At 41.3% G+C, this 15,287-nt stretch overlaps 1 protein-coding gene across 17 annotated transcripts in view; it reads left to right on the top strand.

Annotated features, from left to right (window-relative positions):
- DMC1 (DNA meiotic recombinase 1) overlaps positions 1-15,287 on the top strand; it is a 33,940-nt gene that overhangs the window by 6,912 nt on the left and 11,741 nt on the right. For 10 of the 17 annotated variants that reach the window (XR_012043696.1, XR_012043694.1, XM_072869105.1 and 7 more), the window contains 4 exons: positions 5,574-5,644; positions 10,516-10,640; positions 13,262-13,369; positions 15,101-15,192. Coding sequence is in view for 15 of the 17 variants with exons in the window: in XM_072869105.1 (XP_072725206.1) it covers positions 15,133-15,192 (60 nt within the window). In the remaining 2 variants the exon portion in view is untranslated. Of the gene's footprint in view, positions 1-2,538; positions 2,599-5,573; positions 5,645-7,236; positions 7,328-9,233; positions 9,288-10,515; positions 10,641-12,913; positions 15,193-15,287 lie in introns of those variants that run through there. The other 7 variants (XM_072869115.1, XM_072869106.1, XM_072869109.1 and 4 more) reach the window with 7 other exon arrangements.

The raw sequence follows: 15,287 nt of genomic DNA on the forward strand, positions 1-15,287 counted from the left end.
TTTTTGATCAGTTTGTCAGATGACATGAAAAAGGAGTTTTTCCTTAACTATTCAGAAATAATTCCTTGAAGTCATCAGCAGTCTTCTCGTTTTCTATGTTTGATCTTACTAATTTCAATCACATGTCCCACAAGCATTACACTTCCCTTGTTGTTTAGGGATTCTCACTCACTGCAGGTGGTCATTCCACAGGTAACACCCGTTGTCTATATTGTACTCTCCAGCCAAGATACAGCAGATATTTCCTTTAGAAAAGAAGTAAGGAAGAATGTGGCACAGGGAAAATGATACTTAACTTTGACTTATGCATCAAGTGCTTAAATATTGTGAAGAATCTTGTATTTTTAATGTTACTGGGAGGGAAGGGGTGTCATATTTGGAAACTGGTTTCCAGCTCACACATCTATGTAAATTGATTCACTCTGGAAATAAAAGCAGATGAAAATCTGAGTCTCTGAAGATTTAAATCTTGTCAGTCTGAAAGAAAGCTAAATTGTTTTCATGGGTCAGCAGACAGGCTGTTCTCACAATTCATTCATTCATTTACTGCTGAAGTAACGTGCTACTTCAGTTCCCAGATTAAACAACTGGTGGTGGTAACTTGTTGTCAGGGATTGTGTCAGTATGTCAAGCCTTGTGTAGAACACAGGAAAGCTTGTAATCAAAATTGAGGCAGGTGAGCCAGTGTTCAATACGCTGCAAATAAGGATAATCAAGTCAGTAAAAAATGGGGATTGCTGTTTCCAAAACAAATGTCCTAATTTGATACTTAGTTACCTAGACAGGTAGTGACATTTTCCAAAATGCTCCATTATAAGCATTTATTTTGCAGTCAATGGGAACTGCAGGTGCCTGGCACTTAGGCTTTGGCTGTTTAATTGTGAGCCTCTGACTGAATTACTGTTTTGAAATCTTGGGACCTGAATTACCTGGATGATGGACTAATGCAAGAGCATTACCACTGTACTTGGATACAGAGTAGCAAATTATTTTGAAATGTCTAATAGAAATTCATTGGTTTTTTAGACATGTTTTTTGTTAGTGGTTTAGGAGAAAGGAAAATATGGTTATTTGTCACATAAAGAAGGGAAAAGTTCTAAGCACAGAGAGCAAAGAAAGTTAAGGCAGAAGGAGAATAGTAAGAGAAGGATATTTGGGCAAAGTAGCATGGAAAAAAGTATCACTGGTGGAAGGAATGGTAGTGGTAAATGTACACGGAGTCTGCATTGAATAGGAGGCCGGGAACGCTGAACCTGATAAAGAAGTCGGTGAGAATATTCAAAGTCAGTACTGATAGAGCCAGTCATTTATTTCTTTGCAAATGCTTTGGAAATAAACTGAATTATATTGTTCTTAAATTGAAGTTAAGAACATTCTGTGTATTGCTATACACTTTGTGATTGTTTTTCCTGTATTGTACGTTGAAGAGGGGGGAAAAGAAATAGGTGATCAGTCATAAGGTCTGCCTGTTCCCTAAAATCTAGAGCCCTGGAAAACAAGCCGGCAGGAGAGCAAGTTATTCTCCTTATAAAATCTGAAGTTAGGCATATCAAGCTTTTTTTATTATTATTTACTGATATTGCAGAGGACTTCTCTTGGCATAATGCATGATTTACTCAGCTTGCATCTTGCTGATTTCTACATATTTTTGTAATGAAAGTTTGTGCTGTCACATGTCTGTCAACAAGTGGAGGCAACAACTTCTGTTTCTCTTGAACAAGCTAAATCGAGTTTGGTGTATTTTTTCGTTTAATATACACTATTAGAGCAATCCTGCCAGGCTCCAGATTACTTTTATTCTTTGGAATCCCTGTCTTTGCTTATATTTAAATATCATCAAAGCGATACTGCCATGCTGCCAGCATATCAATTTCTCCCACTGCAGCCAGGGTCTTGCCATTACAGAGTGTTAGAATAAGCCCCCTTACCAGTGCTGCTTTGTCACTGTGGAGCAGCAAGGGGGAAACATATTTCACTGAGTAATTATGCGAGGAGTGGATATTTGGGAGAGATTAGTTTGCTTATAAAACTGGCTTGGAGAAACGCAGTAACCATGTGCTGTTAGTGCTATTTTTTACCCAGATATGCACATTGAAACACACGAGTGTGTTGTGCTTTATTAATTTTGTTAAAGCAATTTATGGAGTCAATAAATCTTGAGGGAAGAAATCTTCCCAACTCACTTCTGTTGGAGATGGCTGACTTGGCTGGGCGTTTTATGGGATAGTTCCATCGGTTACTTTTTACTAGATAAGGACATTACCCTGGTGTCATAGCTGTTTTGCAAGCCTGTAATTGCCTTGTATGACCCTGAAATTTCTCCTGCCATTTCAGCAGGAGAGGATGTTTTTATTCCTTTTCCCATGACTGCAATGTGGTGTTGCCAGCACTAGTGGCTGCTGTACTTTGCCCTAGAAACAGCTATATTCCGCTTGTGGATGGGCTAGACTTTTTAAAGAGAATACATGAGAATTAAGGCAATAATCCTACCAACATGGTAAATTACTCAAAGTTTTTCTGCACTTCATTTTTCTTGAGGGAAAGCTTCTAGCAAGTACCAACCTCATCAAATGAGCAAAGTCTTCCAAGTCCAAACAGGTAAAATGTAAAACAGTGACCTTTCCAGGTATAGAATGGGGAAGAAAAGGTAAAATATTATTTATTTTACTAACACTTTGCAGGCTTGTTGTTCTGAAGGCCTTTGCTGTGCTATAATATGTGCTCCCCATACAAGAAGCAGGAGAGTGTGTATACATATATGTGTATATGTTTGTCAATCCTAGACAGCTGGAACCCATCAAAGCCGCTTCTGTGTGTATCCTCTTGTGTGTGCCTAATTAGTGCAAATACTTCCTTAGGTATTGGATTCACTGACATGTGCCAGGCGAGGGGAATCCAGACTGCTAGTATTTAACATTTCAGACCTCCAGACCCAAGATGCAAAAGCCTGAAAAAGATAAGAAGGAAAGTGTTTGGAAGCAGTCTCAACATATGCTTAAAACTAGAAGACTAAAAATAGCACCTCATCCTAGAGAGGTGATGCAGTGTTTGGAGAAGGATGGGAGATGATGTGATAGATTGAGTGAATTTTTCTCTCTCCTGCTGACATAGCTGATCTTGTTGGCATCCACATAAGCCCTGCAATACAGGAAAGATTCTTAAGGGCAGCTGCTCATGTAAAGGGAGTGTGGAAGTGGGATTGCTTTGCACTTCTTAGTGTTGCCTTTTTTTGTCAGTTTTTCTGCACAGATCCTGTCCCTAAGCCAGTAAGACACCTTCCCTGTCCCCTGTTAAAACCTTTCATCTTCCTGAGAAGAATGGATGAGAGAACTTTACTCCTTTCTCTGGAAGCAGGTCCTCTAAGAGAGTTGAAACAACTTCTGTTGTGTTGAACTATTGACAAGTACAGCTTCCAAACCTTAGTGCTTTGGATATATTTTTAGTCTCATAATGATGACAGTTCTGAAGTCTGTAGCATTGTGTGCTTCTCAATCGGCCTCCTTTAGCAGCTGCTCTTTAGGAACTTTAATATAGTGTTGGTGACAAACTGTATACTGCATTCTAACTGTCTGGAATTTCCTTCTCTGCCTTTTTTTTCCCTATCAAATATACTTGAATTCTTCCTGAAGCAACACCCAGAAAAGTCCTCCACCCAGATAGTTCAGACTCCTGAGCTGATTCACAGATACTTTTACTTTAGAGAGCGCTCCGTCAAGGCCACTCAGTCATTCCTTACAAATGCCTGGGATGAAAGATGGTTGTTATTCTCATCAGCTTCTTATCTCCAATTTACTTTTGCTGCATTAGCACTGTGATAGCCAAGGGTGGGGAACAGTGGCTGGTCAGTTAGGAACATCTCATGGCTGCAGTTCAATACTGTATACTATTTTTAAATCAAAGATTTCGGTGTCATGTGATTTCCTACTTGTCTCATACTCATCGCCCTAAGAACAGAGGTCACGTGTGAAATTTGGTCTCAGAAACTCTGACCTATTCCTCTATCTTGGATTGCCTGGCCATTAAAGCAGGAAGTGCTGCCTTAATAATCCAGTGGGAAAATAACAGTGGGGACAGACAAAACAGGAAGAAAGATTGTGGTAGGAAGTACTGGGGTATATTGAACCGAGTGGGAGTTGTGCACCTGCACCGAGCTTCAGAGACACCTATATGTCATTTATAATCACCAATTCAGCAAAAACATGAGGGGGAGAGATTAAAAGCTTTCTTCAGATACGGACAGAGGAAATGTTTAAGAAATAGACACACTTCCAGTAAGGCAGGTAAAGAAACCATGATAATTCAAGGAAAGGGGAACAAGGGATAAAACAAGAATAATCAGGCTAATGAATATCTGAAGTTGAAAGGCGCAGGATTGAAGAAAATTATTAGTTGGACCACTACTGAAAATTAAGGCTCTATGTGTAGCAAAATCAAGGAAACATAGTATTTTGAAGCTAATTACAACTCCTGAGAGCTCTAAATATTATTCTAACCTAAAAATAACTGTGTGATGATGCATGCCTATCCAAATTTTAGGGTTTGAAAAACAAACTGCTTATGATCTCTTCTGGCCACTAGCCTGGCGAACATATGGAATACAAATGGAGCAAGACTGGTTTTTTTTTCTGTAGTTTACATACAAACTCACTTGCAAAAGCAGCAGGCAAAGCCAAGAGTAGAAAACTGGGCAAAAGAAGAGCAAGTTCAGTTCTGCAGCATGGCTGGTTTAAAAGAAAAGCTACTACCAACCAAGAGGCTGAGCTAGAAAGCCTTAACTTTTCCAAACTCATAAGGTATGTGGAAACACTGCAAAAATGATTAGTTTTTCAAGTTGAGGCTCTTCAGAGTTTGGGTTTGGTTTTTTTTTTAATGAAGAAATGTCTCAAATACCAGTGCTGAATCTCTTCCAAGTGTGAATTTAAAAATGTTTTTCTTGTAAAACGCCATTCTTTGATGTGACCAGTGAATTCTGCTGTGACCTGGAAATCAAAAATTTTCTATTAGCTGCACTTTAAATACATTCTTCTTTCTGAAGCATGCCAATGAAAATGCTGTCCTGAGTACAAAACAGAGCAGTGTACTCAAAGTCATTATTCAACCTACTTGACAACAGAAGCACTCAGCTTCTGTGAGCTGGAATGTATTAGAGCGAAGAAAAAAACACCCATTCCATGAATTATGCTTTTTTTAGCTGTAACACTGAAAACTCTGCTCTCCTATGTTCTGTGGATAAAGCTGCTTTGCTTTGTGTCTTTTTCAGATTAATTTTCAATGCTGGTGTATGAATAAGTTAGAGAAGCATTGACTCTCTTGGCCATGACAGTTAAGACATTATTTGTGGTACTTCCAGCTTGTTTGTATTAAGAGTAAGAATTTCTTTGTTGTGAAGAAAACACATGCAGTCCTGTGTTCCATAGCATGGCAGATGCATCCCTGAGCAATATTCTTGTTTTAACTCTCTCTTTCTGATGAGTTACTGTGGTTGAATTGAGTTTTCTGCCTCAGCTTCCTCCTAAAGTGATAAACCCTGTCGCTTCTCTTTCTTTTCCTGTCTCATCAACCGATGTGTACAGCTCCCGCCAGGCAAATCCTACCTCCTGTATTTGCATCCAGTCCCAGAGAAGTCCCTCCGTCTACAGGAATGGTGAGAGTCCACCAAATGGCAAAACTGATCCAACACCTTGCTGAGGCAGTCTTTCCCTGTCTCTCTTCCCCATCCCCCAGCTGCCTGATCCCGTCTTTTCTTTTTTTACTGTTCAGGTGAGCACCAGAGTGAATACAAATAGGAGAAACGCAAAGCCATTTAGATAAGGGAGAGCATAACGCCCTGCTGGCTCAAACCAAAGCTCTGGCTAACTCTGAGAGCTGCAACAGGAGATGTTGGTTAGGGGGAGCAGGGGAGCCTGGCCATGCTCTGTTGTCCGCTCAGGCCCAGCCCCAGTGCCTGACTGGCTGTATTATGTACTTCATTCGCTTGGGTGATGGCTTCCCATTTCATCTGCAAGCGGAGGAATATTTAGTCAATTCTTCTGGTTTATTTAGTGAAATGAAGATAATTCACCCATGGACTTTAACCAGGCCTGTGACTGAGCTTTAATTCAAATGCAAGCTTGTCACTGGCATTGTCACCGACTTTGAAGACTGATAACAGTTTCATAGCAAATATATTTTACTGTTGCTTTCTTCATCCTACTTTTACCTGACCTTGAAGGTCAATTCAAATGAGCAAAAATATATGTAACTGCAGTTACTACTCCCACTTAGCTATATATGTGGGCAGTCTTATTTAATAATTAGTCTGTTATTCCTGTTTATCATGAAGTTGATGAAGCAAAAGTAGAACAAGGTGTGCTTATTTTATTCCAGAACAAAAATCTACGTATGTGGAGTTAGTCAAGAGCAGTTATTTTGGAATTTGCAAAAGCTATTTAGAAAGTTCTCCCAGTGTAAAAAAGACCGGTATCTCCCAAAGTATACATTTCATGATTCAGAGTAATGTATTTTCCCAACTGCATTTCATTTCTTGTAATAGAGATTTTTGTGCAGAGATCGATAAATTGCAGGATATCACAGCACCAGCCTTGCAAACAGGAAGAATTATTTTGTTAAAAATGAAAAAAGCTGCTTTTTGCAATGCTGCAAATAGATTTTAATTTTTTTTAATATGTATTAGTATAGGTTAGAAATGTGCTCAGTGATAGATTTTTTAAAGGAATGAATTTTAGCTACAACCAGGATATGCACTTAATCCAAGTCTGTCCATTTTGCTACTGGTCTGCTTGTTAGCTCAGGTAGTCCTCGAGTTTATTCCGATTTATCAGCTACCAGTGAAGTTAAGAAGTGGGTATGTCATCCACTAGTTAGCGACATGCTGCTACACTCAAAAGCTTGTTTATGGACAAAGAGGAAGCCCACCTTATATGTAATTAAAGCAAAGAATTTATTGTTAGTGTAATTGAAATCCTGAGAGTCTAATGATTATTGATGCATATATAACTTACAGAAACAGAAAGAATGGCAATAGAGTACTTCTATAAAATGGTAACACATACACTTCCTGGCTTCTATCCCTTTTCCTTGTATTTCGCTCACCCTTCCACTGCTCCTGTGGGTCATAACATGGGTGGTTTCGTTCTGGTGTGTGTGTGGGGGTGATATGGAGAGTTGTCAGCATCTGGAGTCCTTTGCTGGGAGAATATGATCATCATGTTGATGGTTTCTCCCTCCTTGCTCTAGGATCCACTTGGTGTCATTTTTGTATGTTTGCTAGTATGCGTTTACACCTTTCTTCATTGGCCTGCAGCGCCACGCTACAACTGATCTTACGGTATGTGGTGCCTATTACATGTGTTAGTTACTATTTTTTTTGTTCTCTTTGTTACCCCTAAAAGCAGTTTCATCCAGCTCCAGGTCAGCATTTCCTTGACTGATCACTAGTGAGTTGTTTATAGCTGTCAGGTCTCCAGCGCCAAGCCTGTGCCTTGACTGTTATCTTCGCCTGCCTGTACGCCTCTGCACCACGTCTTGTGTCCCCACTTCTCAAGGCCTCTGCTATTGTACCAGGCCTGTGTATCTCTACACTGCATCCCTGTGCTAGTCGTAAATCTCTCATTCTACCTAGAATAACTGTTTGTTACTGCTATTTATATAAAATGATGGCTGTACCACACACAGATAAGCAGAAGTAAAACAAATTAGCCATAGACCTGGTCAATTACAGAAACCGCTGTCACAGCTAACCAAGTAAAACAAAGGTACAGAAGGGTTGAGAGAAGTTCAAACAAAGCAAGCCTGACAAGCCCCAGTCCTGAGGCCTTGCAAATTCAGTGCAAAGGTTATGGCAAATTACTGGGAATGACAATACTGTATTACAGGGGTACACAGTTACAATGTTTTAGCCCCAAAAGCCGTGAGTAGGTGTTGTGGTTTAACCCCAGCTGGCAACTAGGCACCACACAGCCGCTCGCTCACTCCCCCCACAATGGGATGGGGGAGAGAATCGGAAGAGTAAAAGTGAAAAAACTCGGGGGCTGAGATAAAGACAGTTTAATAGGTAAAGCAAAAGCTGTGCACACAAGCAAAGCAAAGCAAGGAATTCATTCACTCCTTCCCATGGGCAGGCAGGTGTTCAGCCATCCCCAGGAAAGCAGGGCTCCATCATGCATAATGGTTACTTGGGAAGACAAATCATCATCAGTCCAAATGTCCCCCCCTTCCTTCTTCTTCCCCCAGCTTTATATGCTGAGCATGACGTCATATGGTATGGAATAGCCCTTTGGTCAGTTGGCGTCAGCTGTCCCAGCTGTGTCCCCTCCCAGCTTCTTGTGCACCTGGCAGAGCATGGGAAGCTGAAAAGTCCTTGATTTAGTATAAGCACTACTTAGCAACAACTAAAACGTCCCTGTATTATCAACACTGTTTTCAGCACAAATCCAAAACATAGCCCCATACTAGCTACTATAAAGAAAATTAACTCTGTCCCAGCCAAAACCACAGCAGGTAAGAGCAAAGCTGTACACACTACCAGATGATCCATCAGGTTTGAGCAATTTCTTTAGAACTGGATATGCTGGCATTTTTTCTCTTTTGGGGTAGAAAACACAAGAGTGCAAGAATTAGAGTCTCAGTTATCTCTGACCTTTCAAAACTAGAAGTTAGCCCAAAGTATATTGCATATTTTTACAGACAAATTGCATTATGTAGTGAATAGTGGAAAACAAGGGTAATGGCAAGGATAGTCAAGCACTGCAATTGTCTGGTTCTTTCTCAAAAACCTCTGGATAAAAGAAAATCCACAGCCTGCCCAGGCAAACAAACATCTGCCAAGTTTAGCTGATTCTGCTTTGAGCTAGATAATATCTTGATGTCCCTTTTAGTCCTATTGTTCTCTATTACTAGTTTGCTTTTCTTACCTTAAATAAAAAATTCCTTGTGCATTCTCAAAAGGGATTGCTTTTCTTACCTCCTTTGTCTTTTTGATAGACTCTGCATATGATATACTGCTGTGTTTCTCCAGAAAGCCTCTAACTGGGTTTAGGTTTTGCAAAGCTTAAAAGTCGCCTCGTTTATTCCAGCCTGCAGGTTTTTTATCATGTCATCCTTTATTATATATAAAGAATTACTTATTTCACAATCACCTATTAAAACGATTACAAAGAAAATGAAGCTCATGGTGCTTGGACTGCTATCACTTACTGTATTTGTATAGTTGACATACTTACAGATTATTTCTTTTTCATTTAGAAAAACACCCATGCCTGAATTCTCTAGTCGGTGTTTTGATATTAGTAAGTTATCTTTGGCATCTTTTCTTCTCCAGTCACATCCAACCTGTTGTGGTCCTGACTTGACCTGGCACCTCTCTAATATCAATGGGCACAGCCCTCTAATTCGTCATTTCCTCCAGAGCTGCAATGCTGAGCCATGGTCTGGACGGGACATCTTGATACACAGAAGGGAGATCTCTAATCCTATACCATATCCTTAATGATTAACTCAAAGTAAATTAGAGGTCACAAAATCTGTGTCTTTTTAATGCAGGATCACTCCCAACAGTATAGTATTGAGTATCTTGTCAAGGCTTTGCCTAAGGATCTCAAGACTGGGACAGAGACATCACTCAGTCTCACAGTACCATTTCTATTCCTTCCAGTAATTCCATTTTAACAATGGAGCCCTCTTGTTACTCCAGTCTGAATGATGAAGCTTGGCTGGTCTGATATTTTGCCAGTCCTACCCTGAGACCCATTGTATGCGTACAGCTTTTGCAGTTCATCTTAGTGCTGACCAAAGAGAAGGAAAACATAGGCAAGGTTGTTTCCTTTATGTAAAACTTAGAGTCTACCCCAACATATGCAGACAGAGTTTCAGGCATATTCACAAGACGGACACAGCATTCAAAGAAGCGTACCAGAGACACTGCAGATAAATGAGGGATTTGGACCAGAAGCGGCAGAAAGATAAGCAAGAATTCCTTAAGTACAAAAAAATTGTGTGGATTCATCCTACTGTGTTCTGAATTGGCTTCTGCTATTCTTTTCTTTTGCTAGAAGTATAGCCCATTAGCTAACAGTGGTTTTCAGAAGAGCTTTCAGGTGTGGAGAAAGAGGAGGGAGCTGTGATATGTGCAGTTAGTTAGTACAAATTCCATCGGGCACGTTAAAGCTGCATGGCCTTTCCCTGAGACTGACCGAGGTGGAATCTGTTTGCCTGGTGCTTCCTTGCAGAAAGGTTTTCGTCAGATTTTGTTTTGGAAGCCGTGATCATTAATTCCAGTGTGACTAAGGGAGTAGCTACAGTGAGACATCGATACAAGCCTATCATGATTTGTGGATTTGGGTAATTTTGCGGATATAGTAGCTAACATAACTTCCGAAGTGGTGCTGGACTTTTACTCTGCATATTCCTTTGCTGTAGGAGACATAAGAAAGTTTTCACCTTGTTAATACTTGGATTGCCTTTGAAATATTCAGTATTCTTTCTCTTTCTTTCTCTTCCCCTCTCCCCCCCCAACAGGCATTTTCAACTTTACAGGGGAAAAAACCCCAAACAATTGCTGCTAGAGAAGGGAGAGCTGAAGAATATGAAGAAATTGCTGCATCTTTGCCCAGAAGCATTCTGCAATTCTGGGAAGATTTCAGGTGTGTCACAGTTTTAGTCTGGGGCCAACTGTAAGTGAAATGCATTCCTATGGAAACGAGAAGGCCCAGTTCTTCCAAAACAATTCAGGCATAAATGTATACTCATATCCCAGGCTGAATCTTCATGGGTTACATTCTGGGAGGCCAAATATCAGATTATTCTGTCCTGGTTAAGAACAGGCAAACTGCCAACTTGAAAGTTCAGAAAAGGCATTAGCTTTTATATTTCACTCTAGTCCATTTGATCCACATAAATCTGAATCAAAACCAAAACTAACCAACCAAAACAAACATATGTGACTTCCCCACTGCAACTGTGGATTAAAATGGTTTGCGAGGATGAGAAAATCAGCTGGATACTTAGTATTTTTATGGCAGTGGTTTGACTTGGCTCTTGTCTTGTCTGAATTGGGATAAGATCTCAGGTGAGAAGAAATGCCCATCACAGTGGTGTGCCTTACTGCCAGTGCCTGACCTGCAGCTGGAGGCGCGCTGGTCAGCAGCAGAGCCTGTAAGAGGGAAGGAGCAGACTCTGGGATGCCTTGACTCACTGTCTGGTGTGTAATGTGATGGGATATGTGCGGTTATTGCACAATGCCAGCTGGAAGCCGAATGAGCAGTTAATGATCACACAACATTTTGGAGATGTAGAATGTAATTTATTGCCCAAAGTAGCACTTTGGGATGGGAAATGATCTTCAGATTCCATGCATTCATTGACCCCTCTGAGAACAATTTTACGAACTAGAAGGATAATGGAGGGAAGGTTGTTTACAAAGGCATTAGCTGCTGCAGAGCTGTTCAGCAGCACCAGAAGGATCACTCTCGGCGTGTGCATTCTGTTCTGGAATAAAAGCATACTTTGTGAAGCAATTCATCTTTTAAGGCCTAAGTGCTCTTCTGGAATAGCTCTTGCGGAATAATACAGTTTTCAAAAGCAGTGCCAGCCACTCTGTATAGACAAAGCCTTGGGCACCCAGAGTTAGGCTTTAGGTACTTACATAAATCACTTGATGTCTCAAATGGGGACCCTGCGAGCACTCCTGTGGCGTGCTGATGATGGTTAGGGGCTGCGGGTTTTGTTGGTTGGTTTCCTGACTTGGCTAGCACTGATGACACTCGTGTGTGCTCTTAATCTCCCACAGGTGGAGGGTGGGGAAGTTTTCACAAGTCCCTTGAAACAGTCTGAGATGCTGCTCCTATCCTGTCTGCCATTTGAAACCCCGCACCTACCGGGGCAGTGACCCTGAGGGGCAGCCAGCAACTCCTCGTGCTCAGAGTACACCCACGTCTCCTTTACATGCAGTCCCGCACCCACTGTGCTACCAGAGGCGAGCTAAAACGGGTGATTGCTTTCCAAATACTGTCTCCAAGAAGACTGCAGACTTGTAGAAGTGTTCATATCCTAAAAAGCACCTTTTCCATCCTTTTAAAATGGCAGATTAAGTCATCTATATGACTCAGCCTCATTTTCTTGTCCTGTGACTTCAGGCAAGTCATTTCTCTTCCAGCTTTTGGAAACAGATGCTCTCTGACAGGTTTTAGCCATCCAATCCAAAAATGCTGTGTGCCTTGTTTAGGAAAGCGTACGTGTGGCACCCCGGTAAAATAAAGCTGAGATGTATTGAACTGAACGTCCTCCAAACCAATGCCACTCCATGTTTTTAATTAAGCCTGTCTGCCAGCTGTAAAATAAGGGTAATCCAATATTCCTCAGAGATGGCAAATACAGTAGTTGATAAATTTTAGAAGACAAAGTAATTGAAGACAATAATTCAACGGTATTTCAGCGCGGGGGGGTAAGGAAAGGGGCAGTCCCCATCCCTGTCAGGAGCCTGCGCGCCTCCCTCACGGCGGTCTGGCGGCCGCGGGGACCCCAGGCGCGAGCGGGCAGGCAGCTCGCGGCCGCCTCGTTTTGGCGGGAGGGCAGCTTCTCCCCGCCCCCGCTGCGGCGGGGAGCGGCGGGTCTGTTCCCTCAGGCGGAGGAAGACGGGCAGGCACTGCAGCCGGGGCTGGTTTAGGGAGCTCAGATCCCCACGGGCTGGGGTACTGCAAGCACTCGAGGTGCCCGGGGATGAGCTGTGGTTTAATTACGGTTGTAATTTTGACGGGGAATTTTGGTGTTCGACGGGGGAGGGAAATTCTGCGGTGCCTCACCCTTTGGGAACAGAAATTTACATCCCCTGAAAGGGCAGCTGGCAAGGAAAAGCCAAATAAATCGGTGTGTTGATACATGATTAATCATTTATTTTCCTCTGAGTCAAGAGATGTGAAATTCCACCTTGGCGCCCCTCGGGGCAGGTCAGATCGACTCCTGCCCCTCACGTGGGGCCCAAACCCCGCTCCAGTCAAGTCAGCTGAGATGTTTCTGTCAGTTCAAAATCAATTCATTAAACCCAACGCTATGTGCTGGGGCTAGGTCCCTGTCACGCCGGCAGTCCGTATCTGTGGATACAGGTCTTGCTCACGTATCCTAATTAATAGCTCCCAGGGAGGTAACAGCAGGGTCGGGGCACCCGAGGTGGCACAAAAGTGTGTGTGTTTCCTCACAAAGATCCGCGTTTCTTCATGGATTTGCTGTGTTGTCTCAGACTTTCACCCTTTTATCTGGTTCATTGCAGGCAGTGGAGGCTGAAATCCTCTGGGTCTTCAGTGCGCCAACGCAGCAGCAACACGAAGACTCTCCACTAAAACAGAGGACTTCGTTCATCCCTAAAGCTTTTAGTAGGGTGTGGTACAATTTCTCCGTTTTCCCTCGTAGCCCGCGGAAAGGCACAGGTCTGGGTCTGCCTCGTTTTTCTGCTGTGAGATGCCAGTTGCCTAAGGATGGGGAGTAGGAGAACAACCCCATGACCTGTTCAGCTGTGCTCGGAGTGCAGGATTATGTGCATTTCAGGAGGATATTTTTAATGGATAAGGGGATTGTAATACAACTGTAATGCCTTTTGCATTACTTGTTTTTCTTCCTTCAGTATTTGAAGCTAAGGGGTTTTTTAAATCTCTTCAAGTACTTTTTAATTAATGTTTTACTGTAATTACTTTTCTGATTGATATAAAGCATGATGTGAAGGCATGATTTCTCATTCCATAATTGTCAGGGTTCTGAAATAGAAATGAAATATATCCTGACACAGAAACAACTGATACTATAGGAATATTTACATTAAATACTAACAGAAGTTACTCCATCGTATTTTCACTCCAAAACCAAATAAGATCATTCTAAAATTATAATATTTTCTTTCTCACTTCTCCCATCTTCTGTATACACAAGATTCTTGCAAGCAAATTAGGCAGACCTTAAGTATCCATTTAGAAGCTGAAAAAAGATATTTGCAGATATTTAGTCTAAATTATCCCATTCTCTGATAGACATAGCCCATCTTGTAGTTTCATAATAAACCCGTCTTAACTTTCATGGATTTTATTAACCGGGATGAGCAAGCAAACATAGATACACATCTGGATGAGGTATTTTACAAAACTTTTGATCAGCCATAGCTAGAACAGTGAAGGCAAGCTCACAATTAAGACAGAAGCAATCTATCAATTTACAAAATCACAAAACTGATAGAGCAGATTATAAGGTCACATTTCTAGGGAACTCCTTTGTATTAATTTTTCTTGCATTCATAAAATTTAAGGAGATAATATGTTGCTTTTGATTTGACCCTACTATTGATAAGTGCCTATTCTGGCTTTAGGCCTTGCTTAGAGAAAGTCACATAAAGAGGGCAGGGAAGCAGTACTGGAGTACAGGCATGGCAAGTTAACCATGAAATAAGCTCTCTGTGTATATTTTTGCATAATAAAAGCCTCAGATGATTATTACCCTTTTTTTATTATCTTCATGCAAGCATACATCTTGCAGGTGTTACTTGCACATCTTCAGCATTTATTATGTATTCTGAACTCCAGCCAGAACTTGAAAACAAATACAGCTTTATAGTCTACTTTCAAGATACATGACTAAGGAGTTGTAGCCTTCTCAATAGCACTGTTCTGTGGGCTTCCTGTCACGTAAAGATGGGGAAGCTAAGATGTTGCATAGCCTTTCCACTACCCATTCTGTCTGCAGCTCTGCTGACTTTTGTTATAAAAATACAGACTTCCTTTAACTTTCTTACCAGAATAAATTCCACTAATTCTAAATAATTTAAAATGTTCCCACCCCCAAACTCATACTCTGACCCAAGATTCTCAAGGGAATGAGATCTCTTTTCCTAATACCTGTTAAACCCTTTCTAGCCAAACTGGTTCATCTGAGAGTAACGCAGCAGATTTTCTCCTTTTGGTCTGGTAGGTCAGAAAACGAAGAGTTGGCAGCAGAATATGAGTTTAAATCCATATGTGATGGCATGCTGAGAAGGTTCTGTAGTTCAAGGACTTCTTAAAAGTCCTTTTACAGTCATTTACTCATTTACTGCCACCCCAATACTATATTTGTTTGCATTTCCCAGTAGTGATCAATACTTTATTGCCTGCTCTTTCAATGATGAAGGCCATGGAGGATCAAGTAGTCCAAGAAGAACCAGGATACCAGGATGATGAGGTAAATTCACGGTTCATTGAAAAATATGTGCAGCAAATGTTGTTTGAAGGTATTTTGATGGTGTTTTGAAATCTATGGAGAGTCAGGAGGTCCCC

Source organism: Ciconia boyciana, chromosome 1 (genome assembly GCF_034638445.1).
Source record: "Ciconia boyciana chromosome 1, ASM3463844v1, whole genome shotgun sequence".
NCBI classification, from domain to species: domain Eukaryota; kingdom Metazoa; phylum Chordata; class Aves; order Ciconiiformes; family Ciconiidae; genus Ciconia; species Ciconia boyciana.